The sequence below is a fragment of the Manis javanica genome, chromosome 2, assembly GCF_040802235.1.
Source record: "Manis javanica isolate MJ-LG chromosome 2, MJ_LKY, whole genome shotgun sequence".
In the NCBI taxonomy this organism is placed as follows: domain Eukaryota; kingdom Metazoa; phylum Chordata; class Mammalia; order Pholidota; family Manidae; genus Manis; species Manis javanica.
In genome coordinates, this window is record NC_133157.1 from 20,938,041 (window position 1) to 20,959,890 (window position 21,850).

A 21,850-nucleotide genomic window follows, 5' to 3' on the forward strand; every position below is an offset into this window, starting at 1 on the left:
TAAGAACCCACAACTGAAAGTTACCTAATACCCTAGTACAACACTTATTTAGGCATGGAAGTCATTTGAATATTTTTATTTTGATTTCAGCATGGCTAGAACCTACAAGTTGTTCCTCACCTATTATACTTATTAATGAGACATCTACAAATGATCATTTATCACTTTCACAAAAGAGTCCAGCTCTGGCAAAAGAAGTACCAGACCTGTGTTTTTCTGATGAATATATCTCTGTTGAAAGACCAACAAAAGAAGAAAAACCAAAGAATGATCTAGAACTAGTTTATAGAATAAATAAAAATAAAGAAAATGAAGATTACTTGGAACTTGACTGCACAGTACCACCTATCGAATCATCTTGCTCTTCAAAAATTGAAAAAGCATCGCTTAAACTTGGTAAAAAGCAGGAGAATGATTTGGACCTTTTGAGCGACTTTATTTTGCTGCGAAATAAGTATAAGACTTGCACCTCAAAGACTGACATCACACATAGGGATGAAAATGATGGTGGGTAATTTAGTAATGTTTTGGCATAGATACCATAGTTTCAAGGACTAATTGTATAATTTATTATAGAAGATAAATGAAGCACTTTCAGATAGAATATATTATTTTTCAAAGTCAAATAATATGTCATTGATTCATGGAAGTTATTGTGTATGGAGATAGAAGTGAGTGGATAGATATACGTGTAGGTATGTATTTTCTGAAAATTTAAAAAGTGTGTTTGAACTTGTAAGAAACCCACTATTTGTAAAACTTGCTTTCTGCAACTTGGCTCTACAGATTCATAATATTTCTACCTTTTGTTGATCATTCTGCCATTCATTTTTCTCTTTTACCTGACAGTTCTATCTCAGTATTTAAGTTACATTTTAATGTGTACTTAAAAACACTTTGCCCATTTGATAGCTTATTACTCTTTTTAAGTTTACCAAAGAGTTTCTGTTAGACTTGTAACTGTTTTCTACTCATTGCTTATAGCCATATCAAAGGTAGTGTAATGTATGATACCATTTCACTTCTGGTAAAAAAAAAAAAAAAAGTATTCTAGAACGTGTTTGACATAGGTTACTCAGATGAAATAAGTACAAAATATTTGTATGTGAGAGTTAGAGCATACTTAGGTCTTACTGTCTGTATACTATCAATGTACACAGGATTTTACCCCTGAATCAACTATAAAATAAGACAAGAAGTAAAATATATATCAAAATATTACCTGGGAAGTGTAAGGAGAGAGGTAGCACAGAGACTGAGGAAACAAAAAGAAGGGGTGCTGTGCCATCCTGGAGGTCTAGTGGGCGATTATATAAGGCTTCTTATAGAAAACGCCTGAGAGCTGAAGGGTGAGTAGTAGTAAGAACTTACCTAATTCAGAAAGGATGGAGATAGGGAGAGCTTGGGGCAATAGGAGAGGATTAATGGCAGATGGAAGGGTGTATGGAAAGTTAGAGAAAAAGTAGAATGATACATGCCTTTTAGGTGTGAGGAACTAGGTGTTTACTCCTTAACAATATTCAAAGTAGGTGTATTTATCCATATTTTACATATGAGGAAACTGAAGCTAGTGTCAGAACTACGATTGAAACACTGATCTGATGTCAAGTTCCTTTCTGTTATTACCAGTTCAGCTTCCTATCCAGCACAGTGTGAAGTCCACTGACCTGAATAGTTCTTTAATTTAATATCGATGTGTTTCAAAGAACTTTAACAGTTGTGATCATATTACAAGAAAGCATTTTAAGTAAAGGAATGTTGTTTCCCTAACAATGCAAAGTATTATTTTTATTAGAATTTCGAGATAAAGAAGAACATTCTCTGACTCTTCAAGAAGAAAGTCCTATTATTTGTACTAATAAAACCCAAGAGGATATAAATCAGGAAAGGAGCACAAGTCATGTCATTGAAAGTCAAGCATCAGGTATGCTATAAGCTTTTGAAATGCATTCAAATTAAGCAAATTTGAAAGCCCTTTCCTGGGTATCTAGGACATTCCTCATTTTCCATGTAATTTTATTCACTTGTTTCAGATATTTCTTCACTCCACTCCTACTTTCAAGTTACTTCCAAACCTGGAATGCCCCATTCACTGCCTCTGCTCCTTCCTATTGCCCCTACTCCAGTCCACTAAGTGTTACTTTTTCCCTCATTTACATTGCTGCTTCCCTACATACATCAGAGAAGAGCAAACTACAATTCCTCAGACTCTTCTGCCCAGCCTGGAAAAGTGAACTACTAATGGTTGCTCTCTCTATTCTCTTATCCACTGTAAGGGTGATGGAAATAAGTTATTATTGATTCTTATATTGATGAAACATTTTTTTCCTGCTGTGAAGAATATTCTTTGACTCTGTAAGAGCCTGCTGTAGAATATCATGCTCTTTATTAAAATCATAAGGAAATAAGATACCTGTTCTTGAATATTTTTTCATTCTTTTGGTTCCATTTTATTTGTGACCTTTAGATGATAATGCAAATCTTTAAATACTGATATCCTAGTCAAAACTAGAAACAATTTGTCATTGTTATAAATTTGTTCCACTTAAGGTTGTAAACTAATAGTGGAAGGAAAATAAAAGATTATGTGATTCTCTTTATATTGCTCTTACTACTTGTCATGCTGAATTACTTACTGAATAAATCCTTATAATGAATAAGATGGCCATAAAATTATACTAATTCTGTGGAGGGGTTTTTTGTTTTGTTTTACTATTTTATTCAGAATAAATATTCTAAAATAAGTCTTTATATAGTCTCATGATTTTTAACTCAGGAAAGAATTTGGCTAAAGCTCAGGTTTCCATGAACATGTTTAATTGGTTTGTCAAAAAGAGCAGGCCATCCTTGTAAAAACTTGCCTTTAATGCTTTTACTTTTGCAGATAGCCAGTGCCAAGCATACTGTCTCCTAGAAGCAGCAGCTACCCCTATCTTAAAAAAACTTGCATTCCTCTGTAGTCTGCCTGCTGCTAATTGGAAATTTGCCACCGTTATTTTTGACCAAACAAGGTTCCTCTTAAAGGAACAAGAAAAATTAATGAGTGATGCTATTCACCAAGGTGAGTGCAAATAAAATTCACATTATTTAAAAGGATAATTATTTTTAAATGTATGGATTATTGTTTCAAATTTTAAATTTTGAATATATAAGAAATTAGTCATAGTTAAAGGCATAACTGTAATTCAGCATATGGCACCCACAAACCAATACTGGAGGATCAGCTGTACAGGGAGAAGAAAGTAGGAAACGTCATCTGGCACTACTTCTCAGTGAAGTTCCTAACTGACATATGTTGCTTGACAGATTACTGTTGCAGAAACCAAATTAACAGTATTATTGTTAGCATCTGAACCACCTAGGTACCTCCCCCAAAGTGGGGCTTATTAAAAAATATATTAATTAAAGTCAATCCTGCACTTCTTTTTTTGCTTCTGCTGAAAATGGAGTAAAAGAGATTAGACTTGCCTTCCTGCCAGAAATAAACAAAAGCAAAGCAAAATAAATTAAACTAGTTTTTAAGGATCCTAGACATCAGGCAATGAAGCACATTGCTTCCTGAGAGATGGTAAACATGTGAGGTGAGCCCTTCCATTGCCCTAGCTTATTTACTTGGAAGAGTTACCAGGCCATTGCACAGGGAGGGTACCAGAGGCAGAGCACAAAAGGCAATCTAACTTGAGGAGACAGCTGAGAGCCCAGGGAGACCAAGGCAGCTAGAGTTCAAAGGATAGAATATTAGAGACCAGAGAGCTTCACACAGAGAGTCCTGGAAATCTGCAGAGTCTCCCTCAAGTATGCATAAGAGTACTGATCAAAGAGTATATGTGAGGAAACTACCTGCAACTGGTGAAATAAGCCATCAAAAAAAAATGACAGGGAATAGTACTCTGCACTCACACAGGGCAGGGAATAATGCATATGACCACCAGTAGACTAGAAAAATCTAATTCACGGGGCATTGAGTACAGTACTTAGGAAAGTCTTCCCTTAGTAGTGGGGAATAATCCCTAGACTTAGCACTGTTCTGGACCTGCCTTACAAACCAAAAAGCAAGACCCAAAGGATCAAACTGTTTCCCAGGAACTTAACTGCATCCCAGAACAAAGCTTAAGAGGACTTATATGGACACAAAAATACCTAGCATCCAACAAGATAAAATTCACAGTGTGTGGCATCCAATCAAAGATTATCAGGCGTTAACAAGAAACAAGAAAATGTAGCCCATAAGGACAATAATCAATAAACAAAGAACTGACAAAGGTTAGCATTGTCAGAAAAGGGCACTGACAATTATTATAACTGTATAATGTAAGCATATAATTCAATATGTCCAATACGTTAGAGATGTAAATGAGATGCAAATCAAACTTCTAGAGACTAAAACTACAATGCTTGAGATGAAAAATGCACTGGATGGGATTAATGGCAGGTTAAACAGTGCAAAGAAAAGGTTAGTTTACTTGAAGGCATAGCAGTAACTATTCAAAATAGAACAGTAGATAAAAGAATAAAAGAAAGAGTATCAGTGGACTGTAAAATAACTTCAAATAGCCTAACATACTAGTAATTAGAGTTCCCAAAGGACAGGCAAAAGTGTATAAACAGAAAAAAAAATTGATATGGTCACTGAAAGCTTTCTAAACATAGTCAAAACTATAAACCCACAGATCCGATACTCAGCAAAACCTAAGCATAAGAAGCATTAGAAAGCTACACCAAGACATAATCAAATTGCTCAAAACCAGTAATAAATAGAAAATTTCAGGAGCATCCAAAGGAAAAAAACCTATGTTGCTTAAGGGAAACAAAGATAAGGATGACATCAGATTTCTTGTCAGAAATAGTGCAAGTGTGAAGACTGTGGAGTAACATCTTTAAAATACTGAAAGAAAAACACCATCAACCTAGTTCTCTATACTAGATAAAAATATATTACAAAAACAAAGGTGAAATAAAGATGTTTTCAGACATAAAAAGCTGAAAGAATTTATCAGCTGTAGACCTGTACTAAAGGAAATGTAGTCCTAAAGACAGAAGAAAATTGGTAACAAATCTAGTTTTTCTGCTCTGTTCTCATCTCTTCCAGGTCATGATTAACTTGTTTCCACAAGTCATTCCTGGGGCTAGATATACTACCTATGTAACTGGTTCTCCTGTTGCTTCTTGATTCCCAATGATTACTACATATTGTCTTTGGCCTTCATTTTTTAGAACAGCAATTACCAAACATTTCAGCAGAACTCTGTTCAAATTAATATTTCATTGGCTCCCACTATATAAAACAGAAAGTAGAGTTCCTCTGGTTAAACTGGGGCAGAGGGCCTAGAATCCTGTCTTCTTGGTCTCACTTTTACAATAAAATCCCATTTATTATCTTCAAAAAGGTCTGAAACTACATGGAACATGGTAACTGGACAATTGGCCTGTCCCTGTGAATGTATCTCTTGTTTGAGTCATATCTTTGGACAAATATTCCCAGGTGTCTACCTCTATTTCAGGGCGTTGCTTTATGTGATGAACCTCTACCTGCCATTAATCCCATTCAGTGCATTTTTCATCTCAACCACTTGGATAGTTATAAATTTAATTCTCTTGTTTTATAACTTGGAATCATTGACCTTTTTTCACACCAATGTAGAAATAATCGAATATTCTTTAGAAGCAACAGGAGTATGAACTCCAACTTTAGCTGTCTGGGTTTGAATGCCAGCTCCACCGTTTATTCACAGATTGACCTTGGGCAGTTACTTAACCTTGTTAAGAATATTTCCTCATTTGGACTTGATAATATGGGTGAATGTTGAAACCACAATGTTGTTCATGTGAGACCTTCAGAAGACTGTACATCAATGATACTTTAATTTTAAAAAAAGCATATTTCCTGATTCATAAAATGGGTATCATAATAAACTTGCCTTATGGGGTTATTGTCATAGATTCAATGCAATAACCAAGTTATATCCAGCCTGGTACATACTAAGCACTCAATAATAAATGTTAGCTATTATTGTTAAGCATGCTGAAACATATTCTAAAATTCTAAGTATATCCTATGTTTTAAAATATGTTTTTGCTTACTTAGGTACAAATGATGAAAGAGAAATGATACTCAAGCATGCCGCTCTCTTACACCTTCTGGTAACAATTAGAGATGTCCTTTTAACATGTAGCTTGGACACAGCATTGGGTTGGTGGAGAAATTCTTTATTTCCTCTTTTTCTTCCTATTGAAATATTTCATTAGGAAGTAGAAATAACTTCTACTTTTCTGAGAAAGACTTACCTTATAAGAAATTATGTAGCTTCTTCTACTTCCATGTTAAACATTTCATATATTTTGACATAACTACAATGGAATATATATATTTATTCTGCTTATATTCATTTAAAAAAATTATCTGTAACAACTATCATCACCTAGAAAGATGGGTTTAGGATTCTCTAATCTAGGCCTGAATTACAGTCTTAATGGCCTTACACAGACTTGATTGTATAATCATTATCATGCACTGCTTTTTAATATAAGATGACATTTTGCTGTATACATTTTAGGTCCTCACTGAATGTTTGTGGCTTTGAATCTTTGCTAGATGAAATATAACTAAATTATTAGTAGTAAAATCTTTTACACTTTCTTTTCAATTGTGCATGCCAATTAGGTATGAATTACTAAAGTAATAAAAATTAGACCATTTTGAGTGCATTGGAGATTTTTATGATTTAAGAATTTTTTTCTAAACTATTGAAATCATTAAAATATCTGTCTTACTACATTATGCTTTAGGCCCCTTACTGTAGGATTACTTAGACTTGTTTAGTAATAGTATTCTTTTAGGATTATACTTTATAATTTATGGAGTTTCTAAAACCTATTAAAAATATATAGTGAGGATAATTTTTCTCTGAACTATGACCCAGATGTTTTCTCTAATCTCTGACCCAGACAAATTTTATTTCTCTAATCCAAGGTTTTCATAAGTATTGAGCAGCAGTGAGTTACAGCAGCACTGGGAGTTATAATACTTGCCTATGTATTATATTTGTATTATCTGACCAAGTATTATAACTAAGTTACAGTCACGTTTAGAAAGCCTAACATGGTGCCTTCCCTTTATTCTCCATTTAAACCATTTGGGTGTTGATGCTGGATCAGGTTGTCTCCATCCCCAGACAATTAAGGACTGGGGACTATGGCCCTAGTTGACAGTATCTGGAACTAGTATAAGGGTGTAGTGTCATATGCCCTTCTATTTAGTCACCTGTCTTCATACTTTTCAGCTTCCACAAAAGATTATCAGTTCTACTAACAGCTAGGCTTACTACTAAAGCATAATAGTAAGCCAGAATGTCAGAATCTAGATCTGAGCTCCCAGTGCTGTAGAAAGAATACAGTTGTAACTCAGTGCTACTAAATACTTATCAAACCTTGAATTAGAAAATAATATTTATGGAGAATTCCTTAAAGTATATTACCTCCGAGTACTCTGCAATTTACCCTAGGATTAAGTGGGACCATTGAGATCTATAAACTTAAGCTTTTGCTCCTCAATGCATTAAATAAATCAATTTATTAAATTGCATTTAGTAAACCAAATTTACTAAAAATGTATTACTAATTGGATCCCTTGAGGAATGCTATAAAAATAAAACCCTTGTTGGAAAACTAACTTCTTAAGCCCTAGGTACCAAGCTTTAATGAATCACCTAGCTACCTTGGGTCTTTTTAGTGGAGAGCTTCCTTACTTCTCTTAACTTCTTGACATCAAAGAGCAACATGTGTCATGCTCCTTTCTCTGCATAGTGGCAAAGGAAGAAAGGTCCCTAGGAATCTAGCTGCCTGCCCTGCTTCCTCCCAGAATTCTGTATTTTGTCCCAGCTTCTAGTTCACTACCTCTCCTAAGCTAGTAAGGTAATGAGTTTCAAGGTTAAAGACATACAGTTTCACTTCTGGGATTTAACCAGAAATAAATTCAGTATTGTGTAATAGATGCTATAGTAGAGATATTCAGTAATGGCACAAAGGATGGAGACTGTTACCTTAAGCTGAATTAAAAAAAATAAGTAAGTAGGAGTTTGCCAAGTAGTACAAAAGGGTATTGTAGGCAGAATTAAGAGCCCAGAAGTATGACCCAGTGATTGTGCTGCAGTTCCCTGTGGCTAAATTGAAGAATACAAGATGTAAAGCAGTAAGAGCTAAGTCTTAAAAAGTAAGAAAGAGCCAAAACATGAAGAGGCTTTTAAGTTACATGAAAGTTTAGATCTTATACTATAGTTGATGGGGAGCCATTGAAATGGCTGCTACTGGATTAGGTTTGTCTTTCAGAAGGTTATGTCTAGTGGCAGTATGGAAAATCAGTGGGAGGGAGGCTTGGAGGTAAGGAGGCAGAAAGACATTACATCAATCTCTAAGTTGCCCATAATTTTAGCTGTACTAATATAAAATTAGAATTAATATGCACATAAATATAAAAATGTGAACATAAGCATTAAAATTTTTAATTTTATAATTTCATTTACTGCCCAAATATTCGTTGAATGGTCTATATAAGTTACTATGCGAGGTGCTTTACTTCAGTAATTCACAAAACTCACTGTGCAGTAAAGTCACCAGGAGACTTTTTTTAGACATAGAAGTCCCTGGGATACTATTTTGATTTACTGAATATAAACCTTCAAGGATGGGTCTCAGGATTCTGTGTTTAAAAACTGCTTAGTGAGTCTGACTTTAGGCCCTGCTGTTTTAGCAGCTATACAAATTAATATATGTAATCCACAATATCATGGATCATATCCTGAGTTTATAGGCTAATGGGGTAATATACACAAATAACCAGAAATCAAGTGCAAAGCTGTATAAAATGCCAAGAAAATAACAGTGAAGTGGCATTTCCACAGGACTTACATATTAAATATAGATCCTGGGGTTGTGGAAAAAGGCAATGGCATTCAGCAAGCAGGAAGGCAGGAAAGGATGGAATCTATTTAGAGACTATGTAGAGTGTGGCCAGGTATACTGGTGTTATGTAGCTTAAAAAGAGACATTTGGTAAATATTTTGTGGCTTCACTCCATTTGAAGGTTTCACTGGTCAATATCCTTAATTGAAATTAGAAAAGGACAAAAGGGAATGTTAACTGTCTCTGTTATGACTCTTACTTCTTTTCATATTTTTACCATGGAGTTTCTCAAAAAAGAAAAACATGCTTTTGACCTTTCTACTTTTGTTTTTAACAGAATATTTGTCAAGTGCAAAAGATATCTACAGAAGTATTTTAGGCTCTTATTTGGATGACATTTGGAGACAGCTAGAGATTGTACAGTTTATTAAGGGGAAAAATCCTGAAACCAACTATAAAATACAAAAATTGCAGCATCAGATACTAAATTGGATGCAAAGTGAACAGCAAATTAAGGTAAGTACTGGAATAAAGTCAGCTTAAATAAAAATTGGATATAAAATAAGCTTTTAATTTTACTTTGAAATTATAAAATAGTTTATACTATTTGGTCCCTTGATAGTTTTCTTCTTAAGTAAGTTAACAGAACAGAATCAGATCCAGAGAAAGAATGATTTGCATCATTATTCATGTCTTGAATTTAAAAATACTTTAGTTTTTACTATACATGCTTTTCTCTGGACTAGTTTTCCAAATTTGACAAGTTTTGTCTGATAATTATTGGTTCATGAACATATACCCAGTAATAGAACTACAATAATTCATTTTTTGATACTGGGCCAGAATCTCATCTTATGTAATTTTACAAAAAAAGTGTTTAGTTTATGCCTTGTATTATATTGAAATTTTCTGCCCACTCTACTTTAAGCATATGAAGGTTACATTGATTAAGATTTAAGAGAAAATACTTTTAAAAATCTCTTCAAACAGAAAGCATTTTAAGTTCTTTGTACTAAATCTAGATAAAAGTTTTCCTCTCTGCCCTCCTATATCTTTATCCCTCACTCTGTGGGTACTTGGGTAACTTGCTTAAGTCATTAAAATAAATCAAGTCGATCAGTAAGAAATTAAAACTGAAATTGATTTTTTGTTCCCACTCCCACCCTTCTCCCCTCCCCCACTAAAATGTAAAAGTAAGTAGGAAAGCATAGCATTAAAATTTTGCTTTTCTCCAACAAGTTCAAATTTGTCTGGGTTGAATTAAACAATACAAGCAGACAACTTATGTATAGAATCACCTATGTGGGAATACTTGAAGAATGCTAAGAACACCTTACCCAAAAATACTTGCCTCATTGAAATTTGATCTTACCAGGTTTTTTACTCTGTTGTGTTTAAGCACTGGCATCATTTACAATACAAATATTTATTTTGTAATCTTATTGTCATTAGTTTCATGTAACCACTTAAGTTTGTGATTTTGTCACTATAGCAAAACTATGAAAAAGAATGATCATTCAGGATAGACATAATATGAAATTCTTATTTTTGATCAGGTGTTGATTATAGTAAGAATGGACTCAGACGGTGAAAAACATTTACTCATTAAAATCCTTAACAAAATGGAAGGTAGGGAGATTTCATTTATGCTTTATTTGATAAATGCTTGAATATATAAAAAATATTGATCTAAGTCTTTAAATTAAGATATAATTAACACACCACAAAATTCATCCTTTAAAAGTATATAATTCAGTGGGATCTAACCAATTTTTAAATCAATCTGGACTATAAGTCCGCAATATAAATATACTATAATGTATTTATATGTACACTATATTTACATTATTGGCAATTTTTATTATTTACTAAATAATACTTACAAATAATCCTATGAATTAGTTTTTTTCCCTCTTGTTTATTAAAGTATTGATATATAATCTTATGATGGTTGAATTAGTTTTAACTCAATTTTACAAATAAAGAAGTTCTTTTTTTTTATTAAGGTATCATTGATATACAATCTTATGAAGGTTTCACATGAGCAACATTGTGGTTTCAACATTCACCCATATTATCAAGTTCTCCTCAGCCCATTGCAATCACTGTCCATCAGCATAGTAAGATGCTATAGTCATTACTTGTAAGAAGTTAAAGTTCTTAAAGGTGATGATGGAACATGCCAAATCTTACAAGTAGTAAACGAGGAATCAGGATTTGAATCTAGGTCTCTCTTGTTCCTGGGTCGTTCTTCAACTCTTTACCTACTACTGCCCCCTCTGTCAGCCCTTTTCACCTTGTGCTGTGGAACCTAAACCTATTACTTACATGTAAACTCTTTTTCACCTCCTTTTCCTAAGTGAAACCTAACTTTCTCCTAATGATACTGCTTCCCCTGTATCCCTCTCATATAGAAGCTGGTAATTTTGTTTATATGTATATACCTTATAGGGATGAGAAAACCATTCCTTGCTTTCTGGTATCCTTTCCAAAACATTATTCCTCCATCCTTTCAGGCTGTTTTGTGTTGCCATACCAATATCTACTACTCTGTATGGCCATCATCCAGTAACCATCTGAACATCCCCCATCATCCATGGACAGTTGTGCTCTGTGGTATTCTCTTCACTTCTAGGTGATCTTAATATGAATGATTCAGTCAACACCCTGATCTTATAATTTCACTGGTCTCTGCAACAAAAATGAATCCTCCTCAGTTTCCTTTCCTATTATCTACAAACTTAGCTTCATTTCATCTTTTATCTTTCTCTATAGAGGAGGCACACCTGCTCCCTTCAGAAACCAGTATTTCACTTGTGGTTCAGATGCCATCTCTTCCTGCAGCCTCAAACATTGTTCAATTAGTTATTTCTTACCCCAACCTTCCTCCTGAAAGACTCTCTTCCTTCATCTTTAAGCCCTCCAGGCTAAAAATAAAATAAAACAACTGTCAACCTAGGTCATTCTTTGTTTACTGTGTCTCTTCCCTCTATAAACTGCATGTTTTGTCATCTCTCAAAATAACCCTACCAAACTATCAACCCCTCCCCCAAGATAAACCACCAGTTGCTCAGTGTCTATGAGTATATTGCTATTTTGTTTTGTTTCTGTATTTCACAAATGAAGGAAATTATATGCCATTAGTCTTTCTCTGCCTGGCTTATTTCACTTAGCCTGATGCCCTCTAGGTCCATCCATGTTGTTGCAAGTGGCAGGATGTTTCTTTTTTGTGGCTGAATAATATTCCATTGTATATATGTACCACTTCTTCTTTATCCATTCACCTATTAATGGACACTTAGGTTGCTTCCATAAAAAATTATGATTTTTTGCAAAATAAAATTAACTGCACAGAATTGGTATGTGTTTAATCTGGTTACCTTAAAATTAAGTCTTTGTTCCTCTTATTGCTTTACATAATAAATTCAGAATTTCCATGATTATATACACATACCATAAATATTGCCCATGGTTCAAACTTTCTGGTACCATAGACTTAGAAAAATAATCCAGCAATTTATATTTTAAGCAGTTTCCTCATTCACAGATTTTTAATTCATTTTTATGGCAGCAAAATATATGACACCCCTAAAAATACACATGAACAAAACACTGAAAAAAACGTGTTTTTTTTTTAGGTTTAACACTGACTGTCTTACATTCGAACAAAAGAAAAAATTTCCTGGAATCTGAAGGTGTTTTAAATGGGTAAAGTTGCATTTCTTCATATGTGGGGAGCAAACATGCCAATTCCACAGGGAAAGTACAATTTCTCCTAGAACTTTTTAAGAAAATTTAATAAGATCTGAAATTGCTATCTTTCCTCTCTTCCTGAAAAATGCTTTCCATAGAACACTTAAACTCAGTCATTGCCTTATGTATTTTATATTATTGTTCTCCAGAATTTTAGTTCAATCTTATTTTAACATCCCCGAATTACCACTATTGTTGTTGTCGTTAGTACAGAAAATGCCTACTTAGATTTAACCTTGTTTTTTTACCAGGTTTTTGCTCAGCATATTTCTTATATCTCCTTCCTTTCTTTTGGGTTCTTCTTCTTCCTAAAGAACATCCTTTAGAAATTCTTTCCGTGAGAGCCTGCTAATAATAAATTTACTGTGAACTTACCTAAAAATGTTTTAATTTTGCCTTATTTTATGTAGAAATTATTTATTTCTAATATTGGGATCCAAATAATAAAAAGAGAAGACATAAATCAAATAGAAGTCCACAAAAGCTAGACATAAATACCTTTTAAATTCTATCTAGATTGCTATAGATGGAAAAGAGCAGTAGAAAATTTTAATTACAGCAAGTGCTGTTATATGAAAGTTGAAGATGGTGAATTTATGATATCTAAGTATCTATCTGTTTTGTTGTTGTCACTCCAAAGCCCACTCACTGGGGAGGGGGGAGAAAATTTCTTAGTTGTCAGATAATATTCTATTGTATAGATTCTCAAAGATTAAAACCTTACATCTGTAAGAAAATAAGATTGATTTCTCATATGATTTGTCTGTTACTGATAGGACTCAGATAACAAAATGAGGGTCCTTTGCATTTGAGGATGTGAAATAGTCCACAGTTTTTTATATCCTGGTTTAAAAAAAAATACAACTTCCCAAAACAAAGAGAAAAAGAGATTAGCACAATTGGAGAACAAACCAACAGAAAATGCACCAGTGCCTTTCCAAGATAAGTGGGCACAGATTAGAGAATAGAAAATTGCCAGAAAGTCATCTTTTAGCATCCCAAGTAAATAATGACACAAGTTGAATTCCATTTTCTTGGCTTTTTTTTTTTTTGTCTTAAAAAGTGGCTTTTTTTTTTTTTTTTGTCTTCAGCACAAGTTCCTGTGTAGTTGTATATAATCAATATATTGGAGCAGATTTTCCCTGGAGTAATTTCTCATTTGTGGTGGAATACAATTTTGTAGAAGACTCTTGTTGGGCTAAACACTGCAAAAAACTGAATATTCCTTATACGACCTTTAAAGTGATACTTCCAGACACAGTTTTAAAGAGTAAGTTTTAAAAACTAAGATCCTTTCTTTTTGTTCCATTAGAATGAAAATTTTCTGTTTTCTGTTTCTGATCTATGTAAAGAGAATGAACTATGGCATTGGAAGACTTGAGTTCAAACTCTAAGCTCACCTCTCACTGTGAGACCTTGAGCAAGTCCTTTAACCATCTCCTACTTCATATCCTCATTCATAATATAAGCTTTACTGATTATTTTTGTCTTCATCCCTTTAACTACTAAATTTATTTATAACAGCACAATTTAATTAAATTATATCTAATCCTGAGCTGATACTTTTTATGCAATAGTATTTTTTATTGAATTTTAGGGGAATCATGGAATAGTATGTTGACTGATTCAGAAAACTTTTAGTATGCAACAAAAAATTATATAGAAGTACTTAGAAAACCACTGTGTATACCATTTCGTTTCTTTGTATTTCTCAGTAACACTTTACATAACTAAGGAGTGAATTTCAGATCCATTAAATTGAAAAGCCTGTACATTTTTAGTGCATCTCCCTTTCAATACTTGCCACAAATTACTTTCTATCTACCTTAAGTATGAGTGGAAAGTTTGAATTCTGAAACATTCCAACTCAGTTCTAAAAATATAGTCACTATAATTATTACTTTGGAATCTTTGATATGTACAATTAAATGTTAAATTGATTAAATAATTGAAACATGGACTTAAGAAAGGATAAAAGATAAGCATTCTAGTTTACATTTAGAGACTTCTTTCATGCTTTCAAAGATGAACTTAATTTATTCAACCAATTCCTTGTTTGGGACATTTATAATGCTCCTATTTTCCATTATAATAATACAAGGCTTATAGTAGTTTATATATCATTACATGCTTCTTCTAAAAAGTAAAAATTCCAGAAGTAAAATGAGTTGTTCAGTCAAAAGATACACTCATTTATGTATTGCCAAATACACTCCAGAAATGCTATCCCAATTTGTATTTGTGCAGAAAGTGTAAGAGAATCCTTTCCCCCTTCTCTGTACAAGTAGATATTATTAATCTCTTAAATCTTTGACCGATATGGGCAGAAAATATTTTATAGTTGTGTTAATTTGCATATCTTCGCTTATCTGTATCTTTTCATATGTAAATTAATCTTCATAGCCATTTTTTGGTAAATTGCCTGTTTATGTCCTTTGTCCCTTTATCTACTGAGGTTTTTTCTTTTTTTTCTGTTAGTCTGTTTCATTCTCTATGGTAATGCTGCGTAATTTTAAATTCTAATGTAAATCACTACTGTATATGTTCACCAGCAAATGTCCAACATGTACTTAAGTGAACAAAGCAGATGCTAACATTCAGATAGAGTATGATACTATTTTTTTTCCTTTTTTTCAAACTGAGTGTTCATGTGTGAGTATAGACATGGAAATACATAGAAAAAAGTCTAGAATCATGTATTAAACACTACTTTAAGTATGTAGTTTTAGTAAATTCTGTTAACTCTTTTATTTCTAGGTAGTAAGATAGCATATGGTTTTTGTTTTATTCTTCAGACCTTTCTTTATTCTTTATTCTGATTTTTTTAAATGTTTTATTTTTATACTACTCTTTGAACAAAAACCTATTATTCTAGTGAAAAAAAAGAGCTGGGGTATAAGAAAAAAGAGAAATATAAACTTTTTTTTATTTAGGAAGCACCTTGCTGGATCATTTTGGTGGTTTTCTTTTGGAAATTCAGATTCCATATGTGTTTTTTGCATCTGAAGGACTTCTTAATACTTCAGAAATACTTAAGTTGCTAGAATCCAAGTAAGTTATTGATTTCATAACTTTAACAAATGTACATGTATCTGAATTGGCTAAGTATTATGTTATATTTGTGCCTTTCGGATTCTAGCCTAGAATTACATCCTATAGGAATAGTTTTCCAGAGAGTTTATGTCAGTTTACATTTCTCTTCCTATAGTACATCGTCATACTTATTGGATATTATCTGTTCTGGTAATACATGTCAAGTTTGTACCGAAAAAATATTTCATTATCGTTTAAATTTATGTTTTAATTGCACTTCTCTTTTACCAGCAAATATGAACATTTTATGTGGGATTTTTTCCTGTGACTTATATGGTCATATCTTTGGGTCACTGATAATACTGAGAATGAGTATTTTTTTAGAGAAATACTGCCTGGGAAACAGGACTATGAAGTTCTAAATGAATTAAATGAATTTTCAAATTGTTAGACCTTTGGTTCTAAGATCATACCAATAGTGAGCATTTTAAATCATATAAAACACTTTATTATAGCACACAAGTTGTTCCAAGAATGTTAGACATTGGACTATATATCAAGAAAGGATAACTGTGCTGTGACCTTAGTTAAAACGTAAATCTATCTTCCATGGCTTTGTTTTTATATATTAAGGCCATGGGGCATTCACAGAAAACTATAAGCTTGTAAAAGGTAGTTAAAATCTAGGCTAGGTTTAAGGAGAAAGAAAATTCTGACAAATGCAGAATGTTTCAGACTTATAATATGATGTTTTTCTTTCTTAATTATTATATTATTAGTAGTGGTAAAATAAATTGGTCAAGACATCTGTAATACTATTATGTGCAGTCATGTACGAAAGCAATGGACACCTCAATTTGTCATACATACTGCATAAATCATAATTTCATCCCTCAAATTTATACTGTAGAATAAACTGATGTATGGAAGAAAAAGCACAATAGTTCAAATAATTTGATCTGCAGAAGGACAGTGCAGCTTTTCTTAAAGAATTTTTCTTAGCCATTTCATTATGTCACCCAAAAATATTGTATTTTCTAGCTATAATATCACACTAATGGAGAGATGCTACGGTGAGTCATTGAAACTCTTTGGAGATACACAGCATTATGTAGTACTGACAATTGATGAACACACTGCCATAATTTTGCAGGTAAAGCTATACAGTAAAAAACATGAATCAAGTATATTGAAATATACATATAACCATGTAATTTATTTTTAGCTTTACTATACTTTAGCTTAAATATAATGTATTAGTGATTTCTCACAAAATTTTGCAAATGGGCTAAAATAATTATTGTGGGAAATGACTATTATCAAGCTTCTTTGATGTCTTATAACTTCTAACATACTCTAAAAAGATAAAGCAAATATAGAATCTATATTATTATATATTGACCTATTATAGTGTTGACACTTTAAAAATCAAATCCTGTCTACTATGTTTCTAAAAGAAGGTAGGATATTAATCCATGATTGGTAATATGGGATTTCCTCTAATGTATAGAGATTGCCTGGGTGTAAACAGGTTTGTTTTTTTTTTAAAAGAGAGACATTATTTTCAGAAATCTGTGGTTTGGAATTTAACATATAAATTCTTGACCAAATCTCCCTAATATATTAGTTTGATTTGAGTATAAATTACAAAGAGGTTAATTTAATAGGGTGGGAGTGGGGAGCACAAGCCAGGCTTAAAGATAAAGAGTATAAATTAATGGCAAATATTATGGTAAGGTATAAATCTGATTTGATGAGCAAATATTAACAATATAAGAAATATGTGATGTAAACACAAAACTCTCTGTTAGAGTGGTCAGGAGATACTGTGACTTGCATATGTAACATTCTTAAAAAACTATTATTTGGGGGGAAATACTGTTTGGGAAAACTGGCTTAATCCATAGTTATATAACTAACTATTGGAGTACTTCCTCAATTACTCACTCTATCAAAAATTAATTTATGTTGGACACTAACAAATAGAAACTCATCCCATGCTCTTGGCTAGGAAGAATTAATATCGTCAAAATGGCCATCCTGCCCAAAGCAATCTGCAGATTCAATGCAATCCCTATCAAACTACCAACAGCATTCTTCAACAAACTGGAACAAATAGTTCAAAAATTCATATGGAACCACCAAAGACCCCAAATAGCCAAAGCAATCCTGAGAAGGAAGAATAAAGTTGGGGGGATCTTCTTCCCCAACATCAAGCTCTACTAGAAAGCCACAATACTCAAGACAATTTGGTACTGGCACAAGAACAGATACACAGACCAGTGGAACAGAATAGAGACTCCAGACATTAACCCAAATATATGTGGTCAATTAATATACGATAAAGGAGCCATGGACATACAATGGGGAAATGACAGCCTCTTCAACAGTTGGTGTTGGCAAAACTGGACAGCTACATGTAAGAGAATGAAACTGGATCACTGTCTAACCCCATACACAAAAGTAAATTCAAAATGGATCAAAGACCTGAATGTAAGTAATGAAACCATAAAACTCTTAGAAAAAAACATAGGCAAAAATTTCTTGGACATAAACACAAGCAACTTCTTCATGAACATATCTCCCCTGGTAAGGGAAACAAAAGAAAAAATGAACAAGTGGGACTATATCAAGCTAAAAGGCTTCTGTACAGCAAAGGACACCACCAATAGAACAAAAAGGTATCCTACAGTATGGGAGAATATATTCATAAATGACAGATCCAATAAAAGGTTGACATCCAAAATATATAAAGAGCTCATGCACCTCAACCAACAAAAAGCAAATAATCCAATTAAAACATGGGCAGAGGAGCTGAACAGACAGTTCTCCAAAGAAGAAATTCAGATGACCAACAGACACATGAAAAGATGCTCCACATCACTAGTCATCAGAGAAATGCAAATTAAAAGCACAATGAGATATCACCTCACACCAGTAAGGATTGCCACCATCCAAAAGACAAACAACAACAAATGTTGGTGAGGTTGTGGAGAAAGGGGAACCCTCCTACACTGCTGGTGGGAATGTAAATTAGTTCAACCACTGTGGAAAGCAATCTGGAGGTTCCTCAAAAAGCTCAAAATAGAAATGCCATTTGACCCAGGAATTCCATTTCTAGGAATTTACCCTAAGAATACAGCAGCCCAATTTGAAAAAGACAGATGCACCCCTATGTTTATCACAGCACTATTTACAATAGCCAAGATATGGAAGCAACCTAAGTGTCCATCAGTAGATGAATGGATAAAGAAGATGTGGTACATATATACAATGGAATATTAGTTAGCCATAAGAAAACAAATCCTACCATTTGCAACAACATGGATGGAGCTAGAGGGCATTATGCTCAGTGAAATAACCCAGGTGGAGAAAGACAAGTACCAAATGATTTCACTCATATGTGGACTATCAGAACAAAGAAAAAACTGAAGGAACAAAACAGCAGCAGACTCACAGAACCCAAGAATGGACTAACAGTTACCAAAGGGAAAAGGAATGGGGAGGATGGGTGGGAAGGGAAGAATAAGTGGGGGGAAAAAGAAAGGGAGCATTACAATTAGCATGTATAATGTGGGGGAAGGCATGGGGAGGGCTGTACAACACAGAGAAGACAAGTAGTGATTCTACAGCATCTTACTACACTGATGGACAGTAACTGTAATGGGGGTTGCCAGGGGGACTTGGTGAAGGGGGGAGCGTAGTAAACATAATGTTCCTCACGTAATTGTAGATTAATGATACCAAAAAAAAATTCATATGGAACCACAAAAGATCCTGAATAGCCAAAGCAATCCTGAGAAGGAAGAATAAAGTAGGGGGAATCTCACTCCCCAACTTCAAGCTCTACTACAAAGCCACAGTAATCAAGACAATTTGGTACTGGCACAAGATCAGACCCACAGACCAGTGGAACAGAATAAAGCATCCAGATATTAACCCAAATGTATATGGTCAATTAATATACAATAAAGGAGCCATGGACATACAGTGGGGAAACAGCCTCTTCAACACCTGGTGTTGGCAAAACTGGACAGCTACATGTAAGAGAATGAAACTGGGTCACTGTCTAACCCCATACACAAAAGTAAATTCAAAATGGATCAAAGACCTGAATATAAGTCATGAAACCATAAAACTCTTAGAAAAAAACATAGGCAAAAATCTCTTGGACATAAACATGAGCAACTTCTTCATGAACATATCTCCCCAGGCAAGGAAACAAAAGCAAAAACAAACAAGTGGGACTATATCAAGCTGAAAAGCTTCTGTTCAGCAATGGATACCACCCGTAGAACAAAAAGGCATCCTAAGTATGGGAGAATATATTCATAAATGACAGATCCGATAAAGGGTTGACATCCAAAATATATAAAGAGCTCATGCACCTCAACAAACAAAAAGCAAATAATCCAATTAAAAAATGGTCAGAGGAGCTGAACAGACAGTTCTCAAAAGAAGAAATTCAGATGACCAACAGACATATGAAAAGATGCTCCACATCACTAGTCATCAGAGAAATGCAAATTAAAAGCACAATGAGGTATCACCTCACACCAGTAAGGATCGCCACCATCCAAAAGACAAACAACAAATGCTGGTGAGGTTGTGGAGAAAGGGGAACCCTCCTACACTGCTGGTGGGAATGTAAATTAGTTCAACCACTGTGGAAAGCAATATGGAAGTTTCTCAAAAACTCAAAATAGAAATACCATTTGACCCAGGAATTCCACTCCTAGGAATTCACCCTAAGAATGCAGCAGCCCAGTTTGAAAAAAACAGATGCACCCCTATGTTTATTGCAGCACTATTCACAATAGCCAAGAAATGGAAGCAACCTAAGTGTCCATCAGTAGATGAATGGATATAGAAGATGTGGTACATATACACAATGGGATATTATTCGGCCATAAGAAGAAAACAAATCCTACCATTTGCGACAACATGGATGGAGCTAGAGTGTATTATGCTCAGTGAAATAAGCCAGGCAGAGAAAGGCAAGTACCAAATGATTTCACTCATCTGTGGAGTATAAGAACAAAGCAAAAACTGAAGGAACAAAACAGCAGCAGAATCACAAAACCCAAGAATGAACTAACAGTTACCAAAGGGAAAGGGACTGGGCAGGATGGGTGGGAAGGAAGGGATAAGGGGGGGAAGAAAGAAAAGGGGCATTATGATTAGCATGTGTAATGTGGGGCGGGGGCACAGGGAGGCCTGTACAACACAGAGAAGACATGTAGTGATTCTACAGCATCTTACTATGCTGATGGACAGTGACTGCAGTGGAGTATGTGGGGGGAACTTGGTGATGGGGGGAGTCTAGTAAATATAATGTTCCTCATGTAATTGTAAATTAATGATACCAAAATAAAAAAAATTAATTTGTGTTAAAAAAGTAGTTGTTTTAAAGGAAAAAAAAGGGATTTTAGACCATTAGATATAGATTCCTAGGAGTTGATTAACTGCTGCTTTTTCATCTTCCTCAAGTATTCAGTGTAGATTATCCCATGTGTTTTTAAACACATTTTCTATTGCACATATTTCCTACTGTTGCCAGGTCCCTGTCTGCAAAGGACTTTGCCCACAAAGGGGCACCTTCTTTCCTCGTATTTAGAACTTGGGGAGATTTGTGGTCCCTTCTTGCTGAAGCTATTTTACAATCTACTGTAGCTTTTCCCCTACTACTTCCAGTATGATTTAAATTTTTCCATAAAATGGGAAGCCATACTCATCCTTCTTCTCAAGTTATAATTTCTATATTATAGATTCTTGAAATATTGTAACATGAATTTCATAATAACTATCCAGCCTAGTGAATCTCTTTATTTATTTTCTGGTAGGACCTAGAAGAATTGAATTGTGAGAAGGCATCAGACAATATCATTATGAGACTGATGGCATTATCGTTCCAGTACAGCTATTGTTGGATAATTTTATATAACAAAAATACATTAAATTCAGAGTAAGTAAACATTTCTTCAATGCAAGTCACATTCCTATTTTTTAAGATATTCAGTCCTTTTCTTTGACCAGAAGCAGCTATGCAAATTTTCCATTTGTTCATCTAATTTGCCTTACATCAGGAATTCTCAAGGTGGAGGCATGCTCATAGAAAAACAAATCAGAATTTTTGAGATGATATATTCCCCCTGGGCTTTCTGTG

The 21,850-nt window shown here is 33.9% G+C and overlaps 1 protein-coding gene across 6 annotated transcripts in view; it reads left to right on the forward strand.

The window, feature by feature from the left end:
* Positions 1–21,850, forward strand: part of SHOC1 (shortage in chiasmata 1) — a 99,464-nt gene that overhangs the window by 42,222 nt on the left and 35,392 nt on the right. For 5 of the 6 annotated variants that reach the window (XM_073226215.1, XM_073226253.1, XM_073226226.1 and 2 more), the window contains 11 exons: positions 91–507; positions 1,796–1,924; positions 2,885–3,061; positions 6,086–6,190; positions 9,236–9,414; positions 10,455–10,527; positions 12,537–12,606; positions 13,743–13,921; positions 15,585–15,702; positions 16,726–16,837; positions 21,528–21,649. In XM_073226215.1, the coding sequence (XP_073082316.1) occupies positions 91–507; positions 1,796–1,924; positions 2,885–3,061; positions 6,086–6,190; positions 9,236–9,414; positions 10,455–10,527; positions 12,537–12,606; positions 13,743–13,921; positions 15,585–15,702; positions 16,726–16,837; positions 21,528–21,649 (1,681 nt within the window). The remainder of the gene's footprint in view (positions 1–90; positions 508–1,795; positions 1,925–2,884; positions 3,062–6,085; positions 6,191–9,235; positions 9,415–10,454; positions 10,528–12,536; positions 12,607–13,742; positions 13,922–15,584; positions 15,703–16,725; positions 16,838–21,527; positions 21,650–21,850) is intronic. The other variant, XM_073226246.1, reaches the window with a different exon arrangement.